Source organism: Thalassophryne amazonica, chromosome 14 (genome assembly GCF_902500255.1).
Source record: "Thalassophryne amazonica chromosome 14, fThaAma1.1, whole genome shotgun sequence".
Lineage (NCBI taxonomy): Eukaryota > Metazoa > Chordata > Actinopteri > Batrachoidiformes > Batrachoididae > Thalassophryne > Thalassophryne amazonica.
The window spans coordinates 35843659-35871494 of record NC_047116.1 but is presented as its reverse complement, the minus strand read 5'-3'; the positions used below and the strand labels follow the sequence as shown (position 1 = coordinate 35871494).

The 27836-nt window shown below is 40.1% G+C and overlaps 2 protein-coding genes across 4 annotated transcripts in view; both read left to right on the top strand.

Moving 5' to 3' along the window:
• The window catches only part of trpm2 (transient receptor potential cation channel, subfamily M, member 2), a 60790-nt gene extending 44609 nt beyond the window's left edge, over positions 1-16181 (top strand). For all 3 annotated transcript variants that reach the window (XM_034186460.1, XM_034186462.1, XM_034186463.1), the window contains 14 exons: positions 1400-1571; positions 5836-6016; positions 6165-6346; positions 9286-9418; positions 10279-10366; positions 10655-10736; positions 10847-10998; positions 11109-11173; positions 12801-12830; positions 12931-13017; positions 13121-13199; positions 13273-13374; positions 15500-15616; positions 15768-16181. In XM_034186460.1, coding sequence (XP_034042351.1) covers positions 1400-1571; positions 5836-6016; positions 6165-6346; positions 9286-9418; positions 10279-10366; positions 10655-10736; positions 10847-10998; positions 11109-11173; positions 12801-12830; positions 12931-13017; positions 13121-13199; positions 13273-13374; positions 15500-15616; positions 15768-15893 — 1596 coding nt within the window. In that variant the 3' untranslated portion in view covers positions 15894-16181. The remainder of the gene's footprint in view (positions 1-1399; positions 1572-5835; positions 6017-6164; positions 6347-9285; positions 9419-10278; positions 10367-10654; positions 10737-10846; positions 10999-11108; positions 11174-12800; positions 12831-12930; positions 13018-13120; positions 13200-13272; positions 13375-15499; positions 15617-15767) is intronic.
• A 3892-nt stretch (positions 16182-20073) lies between these two features.
• The window catches only part of si:ch211-45c16.2 (mitogen-activated protein kinase kinase kinase 13), an 85787-nt gene continuing 78024 nt past the window's right edge, over positions 20074-27836 (top strand). Inside the window, exon 1 of the mRNA XM_034186534.1 lies at positions 20074-20146. The gene's annotated coding sequence lies outside the window, so the exon portion shown is untranslated. The remainder of the gene's footprint in view (positions 20147-27836) is intronic.

The window sequence follows — 27836 nt, the reverse complement described above, 5'->3', positions numbered from 1 at the left end:
ACACAATAACAATGTCTATAAACCCAGAGAATATATTCACAAGAGTTTTAGGCACTAGAGTTTAATGCTGTTGTCCGTGGAGCCTGATCAGAGTGTCTGAAATGCATTTCTCCTGTCGTGAACGTACCCTATCCTACCCATAATGCACTTGGCATAGCAACCTTAAAAATTAGCGCATTACTTTAAAACTAAAACATAGTATATCTGATATTTTCACTTTCTAAAACTTGATGTTAATTTAAATAAGTTGTCTGAAATTAGTTTGGTTAAAATTTGAACCATAAGTTAAAAATGTATGTCTCTGGATTACTTGGGTGATATTGCCCGTGTATCAGTATGGGGTTAAAAGAAATAAGTTTTTTTTTTTTTTTGGTGAGCAGTTCTGCTTTGCCTGCAGAGGATAGAGCGGTTTCTTCTAGAAGCAGCTCTCCTCTGTTTGCAGAGGTTAGAACTACACATCTGCTACGAAACATTTAACAGGTAGGTGCTCAACTGATTTTAAATTTTATAAATGTTTGTAGCTGTTCAGCTTTGTTTACCACGTTAATGGTCTAAAAATTATTGGACAAAAATTTATCGGAAGATAATTAGTCCGATAATGGTTTTTAAAGTTATCTGAAAAGATAATCCGATAATTAAAACATTATCTTCGATAATTATCGGTTATCAGAACTGTGCTCACCACTGACTAATACCATGGTCAGCAAACCAGTCACTTGTAGTCTTGGTAATGGCAACATGACACTTAACTAAACTGACTAACACTAACAACACTGTTAAAGTAACATGAACCACAGTAACAACATTTAAAGCCCAAACAGCACAATGTCCAATGTTCACTGTTGTTAGCTAATTTCACTAATTTGTCCAAAAATATTTGTCCTATCAACTTTCCATTTTCGCAGCATTCATCCTTGACCCAAAATACATAAGCATACCAAAGGGCAAATGCCAGCTCTTCCCAGTTTCTCTGTGAGCAACACCATACATGCGCACACACACATAGGCCACTTGGCTATTATAATATAGATTTCTGCAGGAATACACAATGTGCAAGCATTATTGTGTATGTAATGTGTTGTGACGTGTTAAGTGATACACGCAGCATAGTCACATCACATGAAAAGTTGTTGAACTTGCACAGAGCACAGCTGAAATGTAGTAGTGTCAGTGAAGTTTTCATGTGGTAAAGATTCTCAGGGACAAAAGTGGGATAAATAGTGAAACACTGGAATGATTACTCAAAGCAAGGTCTGAGATAGAAATTTTTATGTTTTGGAGTAAGTAGAGTCTCTAACTCTATGCTCTCCAGGATGTAGAGTGCGCGTCTATAATTTAGATTTGCATTGTGTGTTGACTCCATTGGTCAGTGTGTGACTGATGCCTCTCTGACCCTCAGATGATGGATATGTTCTTCTTCATGTTCCTACTGAGCATCTGGGTGGTGGCGTACGGTGTAGCCAAACAGGGCATCCTTATCCACAATGAGAGTCGACTGGACTGGATTGTGCGTGGGGCAGTTTACGAACCGTACCTTGTCATATTTGGGAATGTTCCGACAAACATTGACAGTGAGTGAAATATGACTTTCTTTGTCGACGATATGCTGTCAGTTCAAGACGTCAAAGACAGCAGTTGCAATACGTGCAGTCCTATTTTTATAAACTCAGTCCAAAGTGCATAGTGTGAAAGCATTTATGACTTGTCAACCTCTATTTTATTATTTATATAGTGCATAATCTCCATGCAAATTAAGGCACAGAGTGCAATAGCAGAGTGCATGTAACACACGAACGCAAGCTCCACACAGACCTAATATCCTGGAGAGAGGAAAGCATGGGGCTCCCTCATCTGCTCGATCCACTGCATGTGTGTGAGGCTGGAACACATGTTCACTCAGGTGCATGTGCTCATAACAGCTGATCGAACCACTGCACATGCATCAGGCTGGATCATCCACACACCCCGCTGTGCTTTTGTGTAGTGAGAATAGCTGATTGCTGATTGAGCTGATTGAACCGTTGCATGTGCGTGTGCTAAAAGCAGCTGATCGAACCGCTGTGGGTGCGTCAGGCTGGATCTTCTGATCACCTGCTGCGCGTGTGTGTGCGCACATATCATCTGATCGCTTTACCGCTCATGTGTGAACCCATCTGGTCAGCAGGGCGTCTGCCTGTCCGCTAAACAGCTCATGTCCAAAAGAGTGAGAGAGGGAGCACGTGCAATAAGGGGGCATCCAACCCATGAACCGAAATTTAATCAGTTCATGGGTTGGATGTCAACATCCAGCAGTGGGACACGGCAGGTCTTCAGAAGAACGGGCCACATTGCTCGCTCTGCCACACCCATCCCCTTGCTTGCCTTCCACCCAGACCTCATGTGGCACATACGGCATTGGAGGTGCATTCTGCATATTGCTGCTACATTCTGTCGGCATTGTGGGGTCTTGTGCTGTGTTCTTTTTATTCTTTGTCGTTTTTATTTTATTTTGTTTTTATTTTGTCGTGTTTCGTGCTGTGTTGTGTCCACATTCGACCTGCACTCTGTGTAGCTGACCTGGATTCTGGAGCTGCTGCACTCCGTATGCGCGCAAATCATTTGAGGCGGCTTGAAACACATTCTTGGTATTCGTACAGCATTTGTACACGGCTGTACGAATGTTTGTTCCTCATGAATGCGGCTTGAATTTTGGCTGTTTTTCCCATTTGGACTGATTCGTGCTCAGTGTGACGGCGCCCTGAACTTGGCACGTTGCTATTTATAGATCCATTTCAAAAAATTTGAATATTGTGAAAAAGTTCAATATTTTCTTGCAGGTATTTCAGAGAGTGAACTTTTTACATATTCTAGTTTCAGTACATCGAAACTAAAATGTTTAAATAGTTATTATTTTAAATTTTATTAATTATGGCCTACATCTCCAAAAAATAGAAAATGTGTATCTCAAAATATTAGCACATTTCAGAAGTCCAGCATATAAATGGATTTATAATACAGAAAAAAATCTAACTTATGAAAGGTACTTGTTGTGTGTTGGGGGGTTTGGCTGGACATTTTGGTGTTGTTTTCTTTTCTTTGCTCTCCAGGTGGTATGCAAACTGTTTTTTGTCTGTGGAGACGGTACTGGCAGAAGAGTCCTTCACCCTCATCAGCATTATTAGCTGCACCTGTGGATGATGCTCACGTGTAAACTTAAAGACTTTCAGCTGAAGCAGATAATGAGATGGCGTTCTGCATTTAAGCCATGAGTGGTTCAAGCAGAATTGCCGGGAACTCGACCTTGTGACGTTCATTTGTGAGACGCTGAGGACCGCGCCTGGGTTTGACACATCGTGCCTGTGAAGGAGGATGGGTGAGGGACACATGCTGTCAGCACACATCAGAGGTGATGACTGTCTGAATAAGTGTTAACAGTAATTTGGTGCTTTGTTACGCAGTATATTTGAACATTGATGAGAATTGTGCAGTTTGCTTCTCACTGCTGTGGCGTACGGACTGATGATCCTCCACCTGTTGTGAGAAGCTGCTCATTTACATAAAGCTTAAATTCAGACCTGAATGTGTTGCTGATAGTGTGTGCCTTTGAAGGATATTTGTTGTAGCTGTTGACTTACCTCACCTTTTCCATCCTTCACAGAGTCAGTTTGTCGTGTCCACCTGGGGGGTGTTCGGCGGTGAGTCTGGGTCCAGAAGCGTTGGGCTTCGATCCATTTGGGCGCTGGAGAGCGCGCCGTCCTTCACCTCGCCAGACAACCGCACATTTATGTTGTACACAAGTTATTGCACAGAAGGGAAATAAATGTTTTGTTTTTGGAAACGCTTTCTGGTTATTTTAGCGCTGGGTTCAGTCAGACGCTGGTCGCGCTCCTCAACTCGTGTCTGCACATAACAGTAGTATGCTCATTTACGCACTTAGTACTTGGATGTGGCTCCTATTGAAGGAATTTCTGCTTCATTGCTGCATGACGTGGAGGCAATCAGCCTCTGGGTCTGCTAAGGTGTTCTGGAAGGTGTCCAGGTTGCATTGCTTGTATGTTTGAACTCATCTGGATTGTTGGTTCTGGTGTCACTTATGTGCCTCTTGACAATACCCCGTAGAGAATTTATGACAAAACAGTTACTGGTAGTTTTGGCACTGTGGGTAGATGCCAAGTCCTGTTGGAAAAGGAAATCAGAATCTCCATAAAGCTTGTCAGCAGTAAATGGACTGCATTCATATCGTGCTTTTCCGTCTGCATCAGAAACTCAAAGCATGTTACAATTATGCCTCTCATTCACACAGAGACACACACTGATGTCAGGGTGCTGCTATGCAAGGTGCTCACTATACGCCAGGAGCAGCTCGGGGATTAAGGACATTGCCAAAGGGCCACTAGACTATCACCTCCTCATGGAAGCATGAATTGTACTACAATCTCTTGATAGAGGACTGGGTTGGCTTCGGAATTGATAACACACAGTGGACCAGCATCGCAGATGACATCACACCGCAAACCATCACTAACCACAGAAACCTCACATTGGACTTCAAGCACCTTGGATTTTGTGTCTCTCCACTTTTCCTCCAGACTCTGGAACCTTGTTTTCCAAATGAAATTCTAAAAATTTACTTTTATCTGAAAAGAGGATTTTGGACTACTGAACGAGAGTCCAGTTCTTTTTCTCCTTAGCCCAAGTAAGATGTTTCTGACATTGTCTCTGGTTCAGGAGTGGCTTGGCATCAGGAATCCAACACATGTAGCCCATTTCCTGTATACGTCAGTGCGTGGTGGCTGTTGATGCACTGACTCCAGCCTCAGCCCACTCCTTGTGAAGTTCTTGAATCACTTTGCCTTGCAATCTTCCTAAGACTACTTTCGTCCCTGTTGGTTATGCATCTTTTCCGACAATACTTTTCCCCTTAAGTCAGCTTTCCATTAATATTCTTTGATGCAGAACTCTGAACAGCCAGAGCATTCAGCAGTGACTTTCTGTGGCTTAACCTTCTTGTGGAAAGTGTATGTGAATATCTTCTAGACAGTTGCCCCATGTTGTCCCATGATTGTGGTTGTGTGTGCAGAGACAGATTTGAGAGATTCATGGTATTCATACTGCATAAATAGTGACTTAATATTCTGAGATACACATTTTTCTATTTTTTTTTTAGCTGTAGGCTGTAATTATCTAAATTAAAAAAAAATGATTGAAACATTTTAGTTTCTATGTACTAAAACTAGAATATGTAAGCTCTCTGAAATACCTGACAAAAATATTTAACTTTTTCATGATATTCTAATTTTTTAGATGCGCCTGTAGATGGCGGCCTTGAGTGAGAGAATTTCTGGTGAGGAACAAATGGGTACTCAGTGTATGCAGCAGATCACATGTGGGAGCAACCACCAAAGCTCCCTGGGGTGAAGCAGTTGGTGCAACACCTCCTCCATCTCCATACACTCGATCTGCATGTTCCCATCCAGCTCCATATCTTATCAGGTGCAGACCGCCTCCTGACTGATGCCTGGACTGCCCTGTAGACCGCATTGTTGTGGTGTTCCCTTTTTGTAAATACAGGGAGGAAGAAAACCAGTGTAAAAACACAGTACAAAACATTTCATTGAAAATTTTTGTTTTGAATTAAGTTTTGTTGTAGTTTAATAAGTGGGGGTGACACTGAGTATTAATACACATCCCTCTATGTGCAAGCAGAGTGAATGACAGTGGCGTCGGTTAGACCCTTCCGCTGCCTTGTGCACTGCTTTGTGTTGGGTGTAAGATGGAGTTCTTCGTGTCTGGTATTTAAGAGGCTCAGACTTGTTTGCACACAGCATTGCACAAACTGCTGCTTTCTCTCTGCAGATGCTGAATTCAACATCGATTCCTGCAGCATGAATGGCACTGACCCGCTGAAGCCAAAATGTCCCGTTCTGAATGAAAACGAAACACCAGCGTTCCCCGAGTGGCTCACTATCATCATGCTGTGTGTTTATTTGCTCTTTGCCAACATACTCCTGCTCAACCTGCTCATTGCGATCTTCAAGTGAGTTGCTGTCATCACTTTGTGTTTCTTTTTGTGAGCTCTTTGTCATAAAAAACAAAGCAACATGTGTTTTAACCACCTCATTGTGTTCACAATTTTTTTCTTCTTTCTGTTTCCTTTGTTATTCCTACTGTGCTTTCTTGGACAGCTTTACATTCGAGGAAGTGCAAGACAACACAGACAGAATATGGAAGTTCCAAAGATATGAGCTAATCAAAGAATACTACAGTCGCCCTGCTGCCCCTCCTCCTTTCATCATCCTCAGTCATCTTTATCTTTTCATCAGGAACGTGCTGCTATGCCGGGCCTCCTCCAAATCCACAGAGTTCAGTGAGTCTCTGCACATCGTCACATCTATCAACAGTGAAAGTGCTGTTTACCCGTCAGTCATCATGTTTGCTCATTTACTTTAATTTAGAGCATTACAGCAATTATCGACAGAGATGATTGGAATTTAAACTGTCACTGTCATGCCCGGCCCTGATCTAGGCTTCAGTCCTTATTTTGCCTCGTTCTGTAGTTCATCTCCATCTGCCCCAGCTTTGTTTGATTAGTTGTTATTTTCATGATGTGGTTATTCTCTGTTCTATTTTGCTTTGTCATTTTGTTTCTTTGTCACTTTTATTCTTTGGCTATATGTTCAGTTCCGTTCTAGTGTTCTCCAGCCGGTTTGTATTCACATTATGGATCAATTAGTTATCATCTGTTTATTTTTGCCTGTTCTCATTTCTGTTATTATCCATTGTACTTTAATATCGGGTTTTGCTTTCTGTTTATTATCTAGTCTTTGCTTGGTTATCTTTATTGTATTATTCTGTCATTAGTCAGCACCAGTTTAGTTTTGTCTTTGTGTTTACGTTCCTATTATTTCTCTGATCAGTTCTTATGTCATTTTGTCTTTCGTATTATTATCTTTTGGTTCTCTTTTAGTTCTCATGACTCTGTTCAAGTTCCTGTTCATAGTTGTATTTTATTCTGCCCTCGGTTTCTGTTTTATCTCGGTTCTCAGTTTTTTCCCCATAGCCATTTGTCTGTTTCCACGCCTCACCCATGTACCTGCCATCATGTCCTCGTCCCTCACGTCCATCTGATTATGTTCTCACATCACTGCACCTGCCTCATGTCTTTGTCTCTCACGTTGTTTCTGTCTGCTTTGTGTTTCGATTCACTCACGCATCTTTGTCTCTTTCATCAGTCCTCCCACAACCATCTTGCACAGTACACTACCTTGGTCCACTAGCCACGCTCCCTTTCTAGATTCCTCCACACGTGCACCTCCTCAACACCACCTGTTCCTCGTTTCACACTGATTTGTCCACCAGCATTTATACCCTCACAGCCTTTCACCAGATTGTTGTTTTTGTACACTTTCCAGCCTTTTGATCACAGTCTTGAGTTTGTCAAGCCGTGTTCCGGTTTCTGCTCTGTTCTCCTCGACTATGCCTCTTGCCTCTCCCCGGATGTCCGTGTTTACTCATACCACAGAACCCTGCTTGTCCATGACTGCATATCTGCATGACCCTGCTTGTACCTCTGCCTCGCTGACTGATCACATGTATACCGTACCAGAGCCTGGAATAAAGACTATGATTTCATTCACACCTAAGCCTAGTCTGGGAGTCTGTATTGCGGGTCCAGTCACAGAACATATAGAAAAAACCTGGGGGGCTTTTTAAAGCCCCGTCAGTATGTATACAGAATGTGGAACATTATATTATAGTGCTTGTGACCATGATATCCCTCTCAGACTAGATGAGCTGACTCCATTTTAGGGTTGTTTAGTGTATGCATTTGCATATTACAGAGAATAAATACAGTGCCCTCCAAGAGTTTTGGAATACTTGGTATTTCACACATTTGAATTTGTTTATGCCATTTCAAATACAAAAAAATACAAAACTAAAAATTTCTAAAATTATGTTCCTTATCCAAACTCAAAGCAAATCTCTACATTTGATATAAATTAACTAAAAATACAAAAGCCAAGATGATGGGTTGTATTAAGTAATGGAACGCTTTGGGATAATACCAATAATCAGTTTTATTGCCAGGTTTTTTTTTTTTTTCCAATCAAGTCAGGGGATGGATACATGAACATTTCCAAGTCACTGAATATGTCTTGGATTTTATTTACATAAATTGTGAAGAACTACAAACAGTATGGCACTCTATGGTAAATCTGTGTGGAGTCGACAGTTCTCAAAAACCGAGTGACTGTGCAAGAAGAAGAGTGAGGAAAGCCACCAAGACACCCAGACAACCCAGAAGATATAGGCTTCTGATGCTGTGATTGGAGAAATTGTGCATAGTGCATGTTTTGCATTTTGTATCACCAGTTATACAGCTTCATGTTGAAGTGGCATAGAGGAGGATTTTCTTAAAAAGACAACCTGAAAGTTCAGCTACAATTTTCCAGAAGGTACATCTGAGTGCAAGCCTAGATTTGATGTTTTGGTGAAAGCAAATCCCCCTCTATATCACATCATCATGAAGCTGTATGACCAGTGATACAAAATGCAAAAACTGATTATTTACAGGTATCCAAAGCATTCCATTACTTTTGCCACCCATCATCTTGGCTTTTTTTTTTAATTCATTCATATGAAGTTGTGGAGATTTTCATTCAGTTTGAAATTAATGAAGATAATTTTAGACATTTTGCATTTTTTGTATTTGAACTGGCATAAACAAATTAAAATGTGTGAAATATCAAGTGTTCCAATATTTTTGGAGGTCACTGTATATACGTATGTCTATTTAGTTTTCATACAGCTATGATGTTATATTAGCTATAGTAATTAGGGTGCTGATGTGCAAACATATATCAGTGTTCTAGAACACCTTAAACTCAGAGGGACATAAAGCAATTAAAGTGACAGTTGTCTGATTTTGTTCTTTATTATTTTTATTTGTTACATTTTAACACGGACAAAAACAGAGTTTTGCAGTTTCCTTCTTCGTCACACAGGTGTACAGTACTTAATTCTGTTGAAACATATTGATTCATATTACTTCAAGTACTTCAAGATTAGGCTATGAATGGCATGAATAGTGACACTATTAAAATCTGTCTGAATGCAGATGTGAATGATCATGTGCAAGAATCAAACCACACTGACACCTCTTCTGGCTCAATACTTTTGAGTTTTGTGCACAGAAACTGTAACCTGATTACTGTGCTTTCTTTCCCGACCTTTAGGACAGGAAAGCCAGACAATATGCTGTATGTTCTTGTACTGGATTGGGTAACTTGTCTGTCTTCCTGTCAGAGAAAGTGTTACCTCAGAATGAAGAAGAAGAGCTGTTGTCCTGGGAAGCCTTGATGAAGGACAGATACCTTCTCTCCATGCAGGAGGCACAGAGCCAAAGCACGGAACAGCACATCCTCGACACAGCCCACAAGTAAAATCCTGCAGGACTATAAAAGAAATAAGAGCAGCATGACAACCAGAAAAGTGGTTTGTGTTCCTTTAAAGGAATGCTGTGATATATATATATATATATATATATATATATATATATATATATATATATATATATATATATATATATATATTTTTTTTTTTTTTTTTTTTTTTTTTTGTAAAAACTTTCATCTTGCTGCTGAACAAATGAATCATAATATCATAATTGGGGGTGACTTTAACTGTTTTCTCGATCCTCAACTGGATCCTCTTCTGCAGTCGCCCCACCAATTAAATCTGTGTCTGTCTTAAACAAGCTCATGAAATCCTTAAATTTAGTGAATATATGGAGGCTCCAGCACCTGTTAGACAGAAAGTATTCATTTTTCTCCCAGGTACATGGAAGTTTCTCCAGGACTAACTTTTTTGATTCACTCTAAATTGATCTCAAGTATTGATAGCTCTGAGTGTCATAATATATTGGTTTCTGATCATGCCCCTCTTTATGCTACAGATTCAGCAGCTCAGCCAATATTTTGGAATATTTACATATAGCTTTGTCTAAACATTTTGCACAATCCTGCATAACTTATTATGGATCATTTTAAACTAAAACACAGCATTATTTCATGAGAAATTAAAAAAACTAGCAATGTAGGCCAAATAAAAATGAATAAGTCCTCCATCCAGAACTGCACCAAAATGTTATTGGTTCTTACTTGGCCCATGCGTCACCAGTCCACCACCTTACATGGATGAAAATCTCAGCAGTGGATGCAATAAATTAAAGCAGCGTATAACATGGTACAGTTGAAAGGTGATTCATGCCTGACGGCCACACTGTGTCTGTGTCCTGAGGATTAACACCATAACTGATCGGCTGGAACGGGAAGAAGAGATGACCTCAGCTGCCATACTAAAGAGACTGGCTCGACTGGAGGAGCAGGTTGTGACTTAGTTTTTGCCTGTCACTAATAATGCAATAAGCATTTCACTCTGCTATGTGTACAAGGAATAATGAACAAGAAAATCCTTTATAATATGAGCATTCATCTGGCCTGCTCCAAATAGGTTGAGTCAGGTCAACTGGACTTGTTAAGTTCCTTGAACACGTTTTACTCTTCATCCAGAAAAGCTTCATCCATTCTGATGAACCTCACTCAACCTACCTGGATACCATGACCTGGATGAGAATCTCCACAGACGTCTGACCTGTTCTGTTTTGCTCCATCAGACAATGCAGTCTGTCAAAGCCCTGCAGTGGATCATGGAAAACATCAGACCTCATGGCACTGCAGCGGAAGAAGCACATCTGCGTTAGCTACTGCATTCTTCATTCCATATTTGGCATGATTTGCACACTACTGCAATAATTTCACAATTGCCACAAGTTGACATCTCGAACCATGTTTATTTTATCCTGCAGTATCAACTACCACAGATGGCGAGTCCCCAGAAACTTTGCCAAATATGTCCGAGAAAGACGAGCCTGTTCTCCATGTCATTGCTCGTCAATTATACTATCCGAATAGTAAAATTACACGTTTTCCTGTGCCTGAAGAGATGGTGCAATGGGAGGTACTTTACATAATTACTGTTTAGACTCTGCAGTCACTGGTCCTCAGATAGTCATTGTATGATGATGATTTTCGTATATGGGTGTGTTTTTGTGTCTTTTTTTTTTCTAGGTCAGCTTCAGCACATACGAGCCACTTTATTATTCCTCGGACGACGGTGGAGACCAAATGGATGGGTTAGTTTTAACACAGAGAACATAATAAACAAAGTTATCTTCTTGTTTGCCGTGGGGAATCATTTGCAGCTGACATGCCTGTTTTTGTTGAGATGATACTTTGCTCTTCAGTCAAAACTTCATACAGCCCAGTCCCAGTACTCAGCTAACATCAGTGGGGGAGGACTCCTAATTTCAGGAATTGAAACCCTACCCATGTCACACTAATGATTAAACAAACAGTTACAAACTCAACCATGGACTGGGCCACTAGAGAGCATGGGTTTTAACTTCCATTTTACAGCATCTGCATTTGATACTTGAGGTCCTGAATTCAAGTCCAATATGGACTTAACATGATAAAAAAAACTGCAAAGTACATTAGTGCCCTGAGCCAGAAGGGAGTGAGATTCAGTGGTGACTGTAATGATAGCCAGTGTGTGTAGTACTGTCTATTGAGTAAACATCACTCCTTACCACCAAGAAAAATTCTAGGGACCAATGCTAGGCCCCTTGAGTTTTAGTCTCAATGACAGTGGATCCACCTCCCATACTAACCAAAATGTTAGCTTCGATAACCGCTAATCCGCTAACTGAAAAGTTAGCTTTTATAGCGCTAATCCGATAAAAAATTTAGCGGAAGCTACAGCTAACCGCTAACTTTTAGTATTGATTCTAGTACACGGTCAGCTACTGACAAGCCAGTTTTGTGTTTAAGCACTGCCGACGCTTCTGAGTAAAAATGAAAGCAATCACAAACCCAACAGAAACAATGAATCAGAGCTTCTGTCTCTGTGCACCTTGCCCACTGCTGTAAGGAAGAGTCATTTACATTCAACATACAGTGCCCCAAACATGTGGCAGGTGACATCAAAGGCAAAGCAATTTTCACTTATGGTTTTGATTTATAAAAGAATCTAATTCCGGACAGTTTATCAACATTAAGGTCAACTCTGTCATTTTTACAAAGTGAAAATATCACAAATACCTTTTAGTTTTAAAGTAATGCACTAATTCTGAAGGTTTGAGCATTAAAACTCACAGATGCCAAAAGGTATTATGGGAAAATGAGCCTCCTCTGATCACTGGTTGGTTGGTTTATTTATTTGTAAAAATTAACACACACGTTACTGTAACGTGTGTGTTGGTTTTTCCAAATAAATGTGTCTTTGTAAAGATGTCATTTTTTTCATTCGTAAAAAAAGGCATTTGCAAAACTGAAAATTCTGTTCAAGTGTGATTTAGTGCAACAAATAGCAACTGTGTAACAGTTGGATGCTAGTCACACTCCCATCCAGTGTTCTATGGGTTTTGACCCATCTACTGGATGGTTACATGGTCACTATTCGTTGCGCTGCATCACACTTAACAAACAGAATTTGGAAAAATGGGTACTGGCCTTGGCTAGGAGAGTAACCTGTGTTGGTCTGGCATGCCCTCCAGGGGAAGTTGTAGACTCTCATCCACTTCATGCTATAGAATCTGGAGATACAGTAACCACTGGCACCAATGGGCTGCAGGGCCTATAGAGAACGTAGGATAGGAAGTGTTCAGTATCTAATTATTTCTCTGCTGATCCAAAATGTGAATAAAAAGGTGTTGCCACTTTGACTTGATCTTTTCTTTAAACAACGCTTTATTCTCACAGATCAGGATGTGAAACTGTTGACAATCACAGGTATGACAAATTATCCAGACAACCTCAAACAGCAGATGCAGTAATATTAGAAGTTTTATGTTATTTCTAATACATATGTGATTTCCTCTAACACCTGTAGAAACCCAGGAGGTAGGACAGGCATCAGGGGGCGAGGTGCCCTTGCACACCTGGGTCCAAATCTGAACACAGAACTGGTGATTACTCGGTACATCAGCTTGTCTTACAATGCATTTGAAATGATTTTTGTTGTATTGGTACTATAGGATTATGTTGTATAATAATCTGAGGCTATGCCAATGGATTTTTAGCTGGCGGGACAGTGAGCAATCCATCTTGGAGTTCCTTGTCATTTGGGACCAGCACCAAAGGGTCTGGGTTTTACCTGGGGTGAGTCCAGCTGCTTTGGCACTTGTAAGACTGATCAGTATCTGCAACTAAATCGTGGCTGTGAAATCTTCAGGGACTCATGGATTCTGCTGACAAGCTCCCGGTCAACCTCAAACAAATCATGGGAAAGAAGCTTTATGAAAACCTAAACACAAAAATTTCAGAGGGAGCCAAGGTAGGTGACTTGATTTCCTTTATTTTCAATAAGGTGATACTAATCAGTTTACTGTAGAACAGGGTGAGATAAGGAGATGAGCTGCCAATATGTCAACCTGGGTCATGCTACCTGTTTGTGTCCTTGGGGAAGGCACTTCTTCTGCATGGTCTCAGTCCACTCAGCTGTAAATGGGTTTTGGCTGGGGAAGTAACCTGTGTTGGACTGGTGTCCTGTCCAAGGGGAGTTGTAGACTCTCAGCCACTTCAGATCATGAAAATGGCATAACCACCAACAGGCTTGAGGGCGTAAAGCCTGTTGACCCGACTCCGCTTTATCCGGAGTCGGGTCGCGGGGGCAGCAGCTCAAGCAAAGCCGCCCAGACCTCCCGATCCACACACCTCCCCCAGCACCTCCGGGGTAACCCCAAGGCATTCCCAAGCCAGCCGAGAGATGTAGTCCCTCCAGCGTGTCCTGGGTCTTCCCTGGGGCCTCCTCCCAAAAGATAAATTGACATGCATAGCAGGACATGGAAACTGATTGAATGCGGTATTGGACAAATACACCCCAGGAACCATTATAAAAAAGTCTGCAGTTTCACAATAGGCATTTTCAAACCATTCGTGGGTATGTACACCTGTAAACATCTGTGTCAAAGGACATGGAAAATTGCAATAGAGTAGCACATCTGAAATGTGTGCCCGCTACTCGCTCACTTACATACTGTATGGTTCAACAATAATCGTTATTTAGAAACTGACATTAAGTACACACTAAGTATGCAGGTGCTGACCTGCCTTTTGTATATTGCAGAGTGGCAAGAAGACTGAAGAAAAAAGAAGAGTAAAGGCCCATTGACACAAGCATGACTTTGATTCACACACTTGCACACACATCGTCGGGATGATCCCACCCGCTGTGTTCCCAGCTGGACGCCATGCTTTGGTCCACCACCTGCTACGCGCACTACGCTGAATGCTGCGTATATAAAATAATTATTTTGTAGTGGATTAATCATTTTCTCTGCAAGCTGTCTATTGAAAACAGCTCTAATTGCTTCCTGAATCACAGAGGACCGCTTCAGCAGCTCCGTTCACGTACGCTGAATGAGCTGGAGAAAGCATTCGGAGCCATCTAAAAAGGTAGTTATTTGTCATGTTTACATTGTCATGGCTTGGTAAAACAGTTGCATTTTCTTTCCTTCTTGTCTGCAGCTGTTAAAGTATGTTTATGATAGATTTAGGGGAGGTGATGGTCTCGTGGTTAAGCATTTGGCTTGAGACCGGAAGCTCCTTAGTTCAAATCCCAGCCTGACTGGAAAATCAGTAAGGGCCCTTCAGCAAGGTCCTTAATCCCTTAGTTGCTCCCGGTGTGTAATGGGCGCCTTGTGTGGCAGCACCCTAACATCGGGGTGAATGTGAGGCATTATTGTAAAGTGCTTTGAGCGTCTAATACAGATGGAAAAGCACTATATAAATGCAGTCCATTTACTTTATCATTTACCATTCAGACGAGCTGTGCCCTGATGCAATTCACCGATGCAACCACTCACTCTGTTCACTTCTTCTTTACACCACTTGAGGAGCTGCACGTCATGTTGGCGAGCAAATTGCGCCACATTGTGAGCAAATCGCACAACATTTATGCGTGAAGGATTTTTTTAACATTTCAAAATTCTCTTTGCGCAATTGCACGTGCGGGTACCCCTCTCACGTTCAGACGAGTTTACTCTCCTGCACGACACAGGCCGTGCAACTGCATGAATCAAAGTCATGCTCGTGTTAGTGGGCCTTAATCCATGTTTGCTCCCTTCTATGCTGTCTACTGGTTGCTATTGCAGGCTAAAAAGTTTGAGAATCCTCATTTTTGTGAAATAGGGGATCATACATATTTGCTTATCACAGGAGAGCATGAATCCCCATTTACAAAGAAGCCAAAACATGAAGGAAGATAAAACGGTGACCAGCAACAGCAAAAGGAAACAAAATGGTGACTAGTGACAGCATAATGCAATCTGCAACCTCACCATACACATGAAAATGTCGGGGTTTTTTTTTTTTTTTTTTGCTCTTATATTGTAAAACAATCACAACAAACATATTTGTTCTATAGGTGTGTGAGTATTTTTTTAAATATACTATTTCAGGTGTATGAGGGCTATGTGGATGACTGCAGGAACACAGATAATGCCTGGGTGGAAACCACTGTCCTAAATATTCACCTGGCTAGAACAAGCCAAGTCATGGTCGACATCAACCATGTGGTAAGAAAGGAAAAAAAAAAAAACACACTTTATTGTGCCAATCTTATTTTTCTTATAATAAAGTATTATTATTAACATCTCTTTCAGGATGAAAATCAGAAGGTGAATACTTGATGTCTTTTGTTCCCTTATTGTATGAACTTTTCCTTAGGTGGCGACCAGCCGCAGCTCCCTTCAGTTGATCCAGTGGCAGGAACTGAGCAACAAAACAGGACTGTGCTCCAACCAAAGAGTTTACCTGCGACACGTTGCTGGGCTGCACAACAGGAAGTTCTAATGTTCAGCCTGTGGAAGCCTCAGATGTGTGTCCACTTACAGGGACTTCTCTGCCTGTTTAACTTATGTCTGATGGAAATGAATTATTTTGCACTGAAACCACTTGATAAAAAAGCAAGATGCCAAAGCCATGATGTATGTCAATATGCTGCAGCAGATCTTTTTTTAGTTTTTGCACATATCTAAACATCTAAAAGCAGATGTTTACTGTGTACTGTGATGTGCATTTAAATCCAGACTGCGTACGTGCTCATGACCACTGTGAATAAATACTAATGCTGACCTCCTATTGATGTATTTTTATACTTTATGTTCATGCCACCATGAGCTGAGTTATCAGTTTTTGTATGATGTCACTTTTAAATTCTGTCCTGATACTACTCACATCAAAATTAGGAGAAACCGCACTCTGCCAATTTTATGGACATAAAATTAAACATTTCAACACTTGGTCAACATCTCAGAAACCATTTGGTGGATTTCACTCATTTTCACAGTAATTTTTTTCTTGTTGACATTCACTGCCACCTACTGGTTGCATGATGTCCTGACATTCACCACCCCCAACTAATTAGTTGTATGAAGTGGGCAATGTGAATCAAACCTGAACTAGTTTATGTAGAAATCAAAAGGTACAAGCATTAAGACACATACAAACTCTTTATGCAAATTTATACCAATCAAACTGTCATAGTTTAGAACAAATAACGGACCCTTTAAACAGGTCTTATTACTGAATACATATTTTCAACAAATTAACATTGGTCACAAAGTATGTCAAAATATATTAAAATTTTACAGCCAAAAAATAGCACAAAAACATGAAGATGAAGCATCTTAAAATGCAGTTTTCAGGTCTGTTAGGGTGCCTGTCACTTTAAGTGGAAAGGAGGTGCTACTGGCCACACCTCCTCTCTATTCAGAATCCATCCCTCCATTCATTTCTAGTAGGCTGGATGGGCGTGTCTTACACAGCATGCATTAACCCAAACATGATGTATGTGACACATGTCACAGACGGCTAAAACCAGCCGCATTCCACATAAACCTTCCTGTAGAACTGAGACTTCAAGGGCGTTTATCGTGAATTCTGAACCCCATTTGACTGTAAAATGTACATTTTAAAAAGGTATTTGCACATATGACCCCTTTAATAATGTTGACGCCAACAACAGCTGTCTTGATTGTTTTTGAGGACTGCATTAAAAGGAAAAGTGCACCACGTGGAGAACTTTTTTTTTTTTTTAAAGTATATAAAGGTTCGTTATCCAAAGTGTCGAAACTGTTTTTCTCCACCTGCCAATCAAATTTCAAATTCAAATTTATTAATTTATATAGCGCCAATTCACGACAAAATCGTCTCAAGGCGCTTCACAACATAAAAAAACAATTAAAAATTTAAAACAATAAAAACAACCATAAAAGAAAAACAGCAGTAAAAGAATACAAGATCATACGTTAGTTTCGGAGCAGCACGTGCGGGCGCTCATTGGCTCAGGGACAACATCGTTTCCACGCCCTCCTGAATTCCCCTGATGCTTTTCTCTTTCCGGATCTATCAAAAAGCAGTCCTCTAAAAAACAAAACAAAACAAAAAAATACTGGATATCAAAGTCTACCGGAGATACCCTTGCTGTAGCGTGTCGTCAATGAAGAAAAGTACACAAAAATAAAGACTAATTATTTCTCTCTGCATAGATTGCAAATGTATTTGCTTATGTATTTATTGTCAGTGAATTACAGGTTATTATGTGCATGTTCGTCCTGCAAAGACCTGCGCGGAATGAACTATTTTTAGAGACATCGAAAACAGTGACGTTCAGCAAGAGCACCCACTCTGCTCTTGTTTCCTCAAACCAAAGAACTGCAACTGTTGAGACCTCTCACTTGGAAAACCTGCAAAGAGTTTTTAAGCACATGCGCAGGATTGAAAGGTTGTTTAACTGTGTAATGGATTGTATTTCTACAGTTCTTGTCCCAGAGCGCTTTACAGTGATTACTCATGTTCACAATTCAGTCAGCCTGCAGCCTGTTAAGGTGTCCAACTGCACACTGGGATCAAATTGAGGATTAAAGATGTTGCTCAAGGGTACCTTAGTGAGTTTTCTAACAGGGATCAAGTATGAACAAAGCATCATCTGGGTCACAAGCCCACTTTTTTACCCTTCAGATCATCACAAAAGGTAGAAGAAGAAGTAAGTCATTTGTAGGCCCTGAGGATCATTCGTGCCAGCATCTGTTCCCAAATTCTGCAACGTCTGGCTCCTCCTGGTCAGGATGCAACGTTACTTCTCCAGCCAAGGCTGGTACCCATTTACAGCTAGGTGGACTGAGACAATATAGATGAGAGTCACCCAGAACACCACAATAGGTAGATAACAAATCAATAACATCCAGAATTCACTGTCAAAATTTTAATCATTCATGCATGTATCCATTTTGTCACAAGGTAGCCCAATTGTCCTTTTCTTCAGACATGTCTTCCAGGAGGCTCTCGATAAATTCCTTGTCCAACTCCTCTGAGACAAACAATAACTCAGTCCATTTGCATGTTGCCTGGTTCTTATGGTGATAACATCTTACTGCATGCTTTGATAGTGGAAGGAAACTGGTTTGCCTGGAGGGAATTTGCAAAGAAATGGGAAGAACATGTTGATTCTACACAGGAAAGAACTGGGGTTTGGTGGCACAAAACCAACAACCTTGTAATTTTTACTAAAAAAAAGTATTGATTTATTATTATGCATGTCAAATTACATATAAAATTCAAAATAGATGCACATTACTTCAGCATCCAGCAGGTCCTGGCAGCACATCAAGTCATGCCTTCTTTTTAATCCTTTTCACTCTGGAACAATGTTCGAAATTGATGGTTTCAGTGGTTTGCCATGAGTTATTTGCAGTCGTGATAAAAAACTTTGGTATCATCTCCACTGATACGCTCTATCCACTGTTTTATGCAGGTTTTACCTTCTATTCTACTGTATATTTGTGATGGTGTTTGGCCAAGGAGTGGGCATCATGCTTCTCCCTTTGGTTTCTCACTTTAATGATGGTGGGCACCACAACCAGTAGGTGGCAGATACACATGTGCTGTTTCTAAACACTCTGTTTAGCAACAAGTAACTCGGCTGGAGAAATTTGTGCCAGACCCCGATTCAGCAAGCTATAGCAAGGTTGTTCACCTTTTTAGCCAAAGACAGTTCAGATGTCCTCTGTTACTTGTCATCATAACATCATACCATCACATTCACAATCATACAATTACAAGTTCAACTGAATAAAAACAGGTTATAAACTTTATTTTCTCTATGACTGCATTTTTGTGGTGAAATATGCACCAAAATGCAGGGAATTGCCGAAAACCTTTTATGACTCTGTGGTGGCATCAGCCATACTTTACACTGTGGTCTGGTTGGACTGTGGAAGTTCTGAGAGGGACATGAACAGACTCAGTAGATCAGAAGGGCTGGCTTTCTCCTGGAATGCACCGTGGACCCCATAGAGGTGGTGGGTGAGAGGAGGATGTTAGCTAAGCTGATGTCAATTATGGACAACTGCTCCCACCTCTTATATGAGACTGTAGGAGACTTAAGCAGCTTCTTCAGTAATAGATTGCTGCACCCTCGGGGCAAAACAGAACACCTCTGCATGTCATTTATTCCAACTGCAGTCAGGCAATACCTTAAAATGTTTGTAGTACCATAATCACCTGCTGATTTTGTACTATCAACTACATCTACTGTCACCTTTTGTGCTTTATTACATGCACAACTGTGCAATTTATCCTGTGATATAATTTTACCATATCTATACATACTTATACTCACTATATTCTATTTGTCACATAATTTGTTCACATCAGTATTTATGCACCCACCAGCAAACATCCCATATTATTTTAGTCACATTTTTTTAATGTAAATATATTTTTCTTGCTGCTGCAAGTGATTTTCCACACTGCAGGATCAATAAAGTTGATCTTATCTTATCTGAAATGGCACCTAAAAATTCAAGATTTTCTGGGGGGAGCTGTGAGCATCCCCCCCTACAAAATCCTGGATCTGCCCCTGGTAGTATCCTGAGAAATCAATGAGAAACCTAGTCGTCTTTTTAATCCGGTGATGCATTCATCTCACCAATAGACGATCTTTTTTGTTTTTATTGTTTAACAGGTGTACGGAAGTGACGACAGCAAACCGATTGACCGACACAGCGGTGGGACGTCTCTGACAGCACCGACAGAGCTGGACGGTAAATATTCTTTATTTTTTAAAAGAATATTTCAGCAAACATACAGTGCTGTGGACAAATTAATATTGCGCCTGTGTTTGTGGAGTTCTGCGGTTTGACTGTAGCCTGAAGCTAAACGAGTTAGCCGTCGTATCTGCTGTGTGAATGGACGTTCGTAGTAAAGTCTGTAGTGCTAACAGACTTTTTGGCTTTAAAATGCAGTTTGCGCACATTATGTTACAAAGGTTCAGAGGTCTTTATCAACATTATTATGTTGTCAAACGGACACTGTTGTGGAATACTGAACAAAGTCGTGCTTTGTACTTTATATTTCGGAGTTTTCTAGCCTGTTTTGAGTAGGACAGAGGAAATTATAGGCTGCAGTTTAATTAGAGGCTATAAATAAGCGTTTGTTTTTTACTTAGATAATCTGACTACAGACATAAAAAAAAACAGACTAACCTCTTTTTCTCTTTTATTCTGTCTCCATCCACATTACTGATGTTTTTTTTTTCCCCCAGAGTAACTTCATTATGTCTCTTTATACAGTATTGTGCATATTGCAGGCAAGTTTTCAGTGACGATGCAAGCATATTGAAAACCTTTTCAGTGTTAAATAATTTACAACATTTATTGTCAAAAACTAAAGAAACTATACATTTCATATGACTATTAACCTTTAAAAGTAATTTAATTGAGCTCTCCCATGTTTTTATAAGAGCATCATGTTGATGAATTCATTATTCATTGATTATTGTTTCTGTTACTTTGTTGTCTTTTTTGTAGTAATTAGGCTGTAACATACAAAGTAGTTTTACTTCGCATTAATTTATTTATTTTGCATTAAATGATAAAATTGGCTGAACTTGACCGATGTCTTTTTTTGTGATTCAGCTGTTGCAGCACAGTATTACATATTTTCGTGGGACAAATTGATTGATCTGTGGATTCTTGCTGAACAGCAATTAGCTCAGTGGATAAGGAGTTGGGCGACTGATGTATGGACCTCTGTTCAATTTCCGGTCACGCTACCTGTCTGTGTCCTTGGACAGTATACTTCATCTGCATTGTGTCAGTCCACTCGGCTATAAACGGGTACAAGCTTTGGTTGGGAAAGTAACCTACAACAGACTGGTGCCCCATTCAGAGAGAGTTGTAGATTCTCATCTGCTTTACACCACAAAATGAGGCCCCAAGGCCTATATAGTTCTTACTTACTTACCCCTGACTACCACTGCGCTAACAAGCAGTATGCCACTATGTTGTTAACTGACAGGAAGAAGATTATTAGTAAGCAAACATTACTTTAGCACAATTGTGTGTAGTCATGAGGCCAATGTAAAAAAAAAAAAAAATAGAAATTGGGGGTCAGGCAACTGCAGCGCATCTAACAGATGGGCATGTCTGCATGGCTTCTGTGGTATAGTGCTAGGGCTTCCCATTGTGTCAGTTTACCTGCAGACAGATTCCTTAAAAAATGTGAATAGATGTTTTGAAAAAGTGACAAAAATGAGATGAGATATACTTTATTGATCTCACAATGGTCCATACAAAATGGCAATGCCAGATGTAATATTATCTGACAGAAAATAATTAGTCTCGATACTGCGCAGACAGTAGACAGCCATCAGGATCCGGGTACACTCATCCCATCAGATCTAAGAAGTGATGCAGAGTTGGTCCTGATTAGTACTTGGCTGCGAGCCCAGGGGCTGCATGTGTTGCTCCATGTAGAAGAACAGGATTGCATCTGGAAGGGTATCTTGCCTACAACTTGGCAAAGCCCACTGCAGATCTATACTCAGTCTGCTATGGTGACCCCGAGCAAAAAGAGACTGCACAGACAGTAGCAGTGTTAAATAAATGTGCATTTAACAGCAGTTATGTTGTGTCAATTTTTGTTGTTATTGTTAATGTGTTGTATCACATGCAAACCCTGCCCTCCCTGAAAAATCCACATCAGTTGACCACTATTCCTGATTTTGGCATGAAAAGATGTCATACTGTCTTGGTTAAATTATTTTATACCATGGTCAGTGAGAATTACATGTCTAACTGGGGTGCATTATTTTCGTGTATATGCACACGTAGTTTGGCGAGTTAAATCATTTATAATCACTCCGCTAAGGTCGTCACCATAGCAACGCACAAATCAGTTGGCACAGATCAGCTGTGTTTTGACAGGTGAATGACAGAAACGCAATAAAACATGGATTTCCAAGTGAATTTTAATATTTTTGGCCAAAATAAAACATTTGAGGAATGGGAAGAGGAGGAGAGCAAACAAGAAGAACAGCAAAAGCAACGGCGTAAAGATTTAACATCGGACGAACTGGACAAGATTGAAGATGGGAAAGAAGAAGAGAACATGAAAAAAGTTAACAAATAAATATTTGTGTGTTAGCTCACTGTGTGGGACTATGGTATAAGCGGATTAAACAACTCGAAGCCATGCATTATACGGTTTGAATGCACTTCGCGGATTGTTTTAGACTCTGCCTCATGCATTCAAACCGTATAATGCACGGCTTCTCGTTGTTTAATCCTTGCGTAAAAATTACCTCAACTTATCTTTCAAGCTTAGTCATCTTAAAATTTTAAGGCATCTTCAACACTAACTTTTTAAAGTTGAAACAAAGTAATTTTTTTAAATAATGTGTTCATCAATTTAATCTTCATATATGTCTTTCTTTAAAATAAACTGCATCACACCTATGAATAAAGTGTAGAAACAACTAGATCCAATTAGTGGGTAGAATCAGGGATAGATTCTACTTACTGGCTGGGCTGAAGACTAAAGAAATGGAGGCCCCAAACTGATGGCCTCCTAAATGATTATGAGAAAACAAATGACACACTATGACACAGGATAATAAAATATTATCACAAGCAACTAGCACTTGTCACGTGGGTTGTATGTGATAGCAGTGACAGAGTTAAGACAGTCTGAGTGAGACACAAATTAGCCTACAGACAACAGAGCAGTATAGTGTGAACTGAAATCAGAATAGCCATGTCTAAGCTGCAAGGTTGTTCTCATATATATATATATATATATATATATATATATATATATAAACTTGCACTTGTCCATATTTGCTTTTTTATTCCAGTGTGCGGGTAATCAACATCTCATGTGGCTAAAAGCATGTGAGCTACAGATGAAGTGGTGTAAATGAAGTAAATGTAGTGGAGATACACAGGGATATTTTATTTGGTACCCTGTCAACTGGAATAAATATGAAGCGGAAGCAGCGCACACACACTGAAGTTAAAGAGAATGAGGTGCGGCTGACAGTGTGTCACATCAGAACTATACGCACACATTCATTGACAAATACTGAGCACAGGGAGATAATCGGGGGCTTGTTAAGAAGCTTTAGTTTCGCCAACAAGAAACACAAAATAATAATAACAGAAAACATATTTGAATGCACACATGCCCAAATGTGCCTGTGCTAGTTTAATTTAGAACAGTTACGTGAATAAACTATTTGCTCATCGCGCAGGTGCCAGACAGAGGCACAAGATACGGGGTGACATAGGGGTCTGGGGAGGTTATGGTTAGGGTTAGGAGAATGGGTTAGGCTTAGAAATAGTAAACTAAAAAAAACATGTCACTCATTTCATGACAGGAGTATGAAAAAAGTGTGAGACTGGGCTGCCCCCCCACTATGCTGTTAGTCAGGATGAATGAGTCATGCGTTGAACCAGGCCACCTAGAAATTATGTTAGTTAGATGCATTTGCACGTCACAAATGATTTGAACATTGATGGAATGAAAATGTTTCCTATTAATAAAAACAAATTCATCATGTGATGGGGCCTTTATAGCAATATGTGTGCAGTCAATAGCTCAGATTACATTACGGAAACTGGCTCTCGCTGCAAATTGCACTTTAATGTTTGAATGTGATGTACCTGGATGACATTGAGATGATTGTGTTCCACACAGCTGGCATGGCTCGGCTTAAGGTTGACTGGCACAATCCTGACCAATCGGCCAGCTCCCAATGGAATGCCTTTGTTGCCAGGAAGTGAACCGTGGTCAGCAACTGTGTGGGCAGACAACCCCTGGCTCCCTCGATGTATTGCGCTCTTGGACGGCCGCAGTTCTGCGCGCAACTCCAGTAACAGTGGCTTGGTACACGAAATCATCTCATGAGCCAATTATTGTCATTTGCAAGTAAATCCTTGTTCCCTGAATACACGCTCACGTTGGATTGCACCATTTGCAAGGTCCTCTAACAATGCTAATGCAGCCATTGTTTAATGCCATTTTACACACCACTTTGGGCATGTTTTTACATCCACCCATATACCTGCAAACACGTGGGTGTATTAATTGCTCATTACTGTCTCTTGTGTGCACATCATTCTGATGACTTCATGTTTTCACACTGTTAATAGTGTCCCAGCATCACCTCTACGTGTCGGCAGTGCACCAATAGCTGTAGAAATGTCTGTACACCACCCTTTCCATTTTTCCATTGATCCTTATACTGCATATGCACCTAGAGAGAGCTAACCACTTCCTGACAAATGAGCTGATCAACCTTTCCAGCTGTTTTTTTTTTTTTTTTTTTAACTTTGATGTCTCCCATCGAGTGTTTTTGTAAATTAAGTTTGGAAAAAAAAAAGCTTCTGTTTATGTTTTGCTTCTGGAAACACGAGTCCGACGTGTGGTTTTTGAACGTACAATGTGTGTGAGAACATAAATCATGCGCTCTGAACTTTTACACCGTGCGGTTCTGTGGTACAGTTTGAGCTTGGAACCAAGTATAGTGATTGAAAATATCAGCCCAGCTTCAGTTTGAATACTGCCATGAACACTACTGGCCAGTAGATGGCAGTAGAGACTTGCCAAAACAAAATTCCAGATAATCTGTGTCTGCTGCTACTCTGCTACGTTTAAGATGCGTGGAATTTAATAAATGCAAACACAATAACGTCTATAAACCCAGAGAATATATTCACAAGAGTTTTAGGTACTAGAGTTTAATGCTGTTATCCGTGGAGCCTGATCAGAGTGTCTCAAATGCGTTTTTCATGTCTTGAACGTACTGAGATTATTCTATACTCATAATGCACCTGGACACAGCATGTCCACACTAAAACCTTAAAAATTTGCGCATTATTTTAAAACTAAAACATATATCTGATATTTTCACTTTATAAAACTTCAGACATGACGTTAATTTAAGTAACTTGTCCGAAATTAGTTTGGTTAAAATTTGAACCATAAGTTAAAAATGTATGCCTCTGGATGACTTGGGTGATATTGCTGTCATATGAGTATGGTGTTAAAAGAAATGAGTTTTTGTTTTTTTGTTTTTTTTTGTGACCAGTTCTCCTTTGCCTGCAGAGGATAGAGCAGTTTCTTCTAGAAGCACCTCTCCTCTTTTTGCAGAGGGTAGAATTACACATCTGCTTCAAAACATTTAACAGGTAGGTACTCAACTGATTTAAAATTTTATAAGAGTTGGTAGCTGTTCAGCTTTGTTTACCACGTTAACGCTCTAAAAATTATCAGACAAAAATTTATCGGAAGATAATGAGTCTGATAATGGTTTTCAAAGTTATCTGAAAAGATAATCCGACAATGAAAACATTATCTTCGATAATTATCGGTTATTGGAACTGTGCCCACCACTGGTGGTGACATCATTTTTCTGTTGAGGGTCATCCGTCATGTTTTGAAACACAAGGTTCGGTCAGATCGGCACACAGAAATGATCACACAGACTGCATTTTGCTAGAATAAAAAGGCGTATATTTATTCCCCACAAAAGCAGTTACATCAAACACAAGTGGTTGCAGCGCATTTTTCTCTTACCGTGACGCCTTTAAGGTGGAGAGCCAACACCTTCAGCAGAGTGCGCCTGTCAACCGGCTGGGCGTTCGTACGTTAACCCGCAGCAGACTCTGTTGAAGCATGGTTCTACTCCCTTTTTTCTAGTGTGTCCGCGAAGGGAGGGTGAGTGGCCAACTCAACCTCCCTGGCGCACATAATTTCTTTAATCAACAGGCATCTGAAAGTTATTTTCTCTCTCTTACAAAGACATAATAAAAGCAGCTCTTCGCTCCCAGTTCCGAATGATCCCAGCATGCTTCACTCCCAGTCGTTAGTGGCTACAAAAAACAAAGTCGTGCTATCAGTGTAATAATAACAAGTACATCCAGCTCTTCGCTCCCAGTTCAGACTGACCCCAGAGTGCTAAAACAAAATTAAATAACAAATACATTCTCAGGGTTACTTTAAGACAGGTGCAAAACAGCACAATAACATTTTTATTATACACGTCATAAATGAGGAATTGACTGTCATGAAATATTGATGCCTCAAAAGTTTACTCCAGGGATGCAGGGTGTTTTTTGTTTTTGTTCTGCAGCTTATCAGTCAGCCTTGACAGTGTTACATCCTTGACTAGTGGATGCTGTGTGCCGTGACCGCATCAGCATTTTATTCCACCCTCATTGTACTGAGTGTGACATTTCTAGTAAGTGTGTGTTGCGTGCGTCTCTTGTAACTGCTACACGTTGGCATGGTGAAAAATACAGGTGACATTCTGCAGCAGTCAACCAAATCTAGTTACTCAACAAAAGTAGGTTGAATACTACACCTCTCTGTTAGTTGCTCAACTCTCAGATTCCTTCAGTTTGAAGAAATGGGTCACTCAAGTGATACTATGGCATGATAACATGTGGTCAAGGGAACCTGCACAGCTAATGTCCAAACATTGAATATGTAGTATCAGATGTTTCAGCGCATGGGATATGAAAACAGTATTTATGTAACTGACATGTCAAGCAGCCTCAGTATGGATCATCATGCTGCTGGTGTGATTGCTTTAATCCCATCCTTTCAGACCAAGGTTATGTGTTCTGTCACATTTTTTAGTAGTGGGTCCAGTAAAAGCAATGATGCATGCAGATTTAATCTATGTAGGTAAATAAGTTTTATTTTTCTATGAGTTCTATTTATTTTAGGTCTTTTTTTCTTACCATTATAATAATTTTTAATTGATGATTATTATTTTTTTTCGCATTGTGATCTTTATTATGATCTTTAAAAAACATTGTTTTAAGTCTGTTGCACAGAGTAGGAAGGCTGTGCATAATTTTGGAAGGAAAAAAATGTGCCCAGTCTGCTGATTCCATTGCAAACCAGGTCAGTCACCATGAGATGGGTGCAGCTGCTGTGTTTCCAGTTTTGTATTTCCAAAATTGGAAACACAAAATATGTTGTGGTCCACCATTACTTTCTTTGTTGAAACAAGGGCTTCCCTGTTTTTGACCTGGTCAGATGTGAAGTATATGTGCACGGTTTTTGCATGAGCTCCTCGTTTCTCCTGTGTTTTTGTTTGACCAGCCGCTTTTTGGATTTCCATCCAAAAATATACACATCTGACCCATGATGTTAGCCAGTATTTGTTTGATTTGAGTGTTGAAATTAGAGACGAGAATTATTTTATGTGCAAAGGCCTGTTTGATTATGAAAGCTGTTTGATTATGAAAGCATAGTTGATTGGATTAAACAATGGGTTTACCTCTAAGTACTAGCTGCATTATGAAAAGTATTTTTAATTTTTATGGGTAAGAAAGCACAAGGTTTTGGAATATAAATATGCCTCTGATTTGAGTGAGAAATTAGGTTTTTTTTTTTGTTTTGTTTTGTTTTTACACATGGTACATTTTAAATGACGGTGCT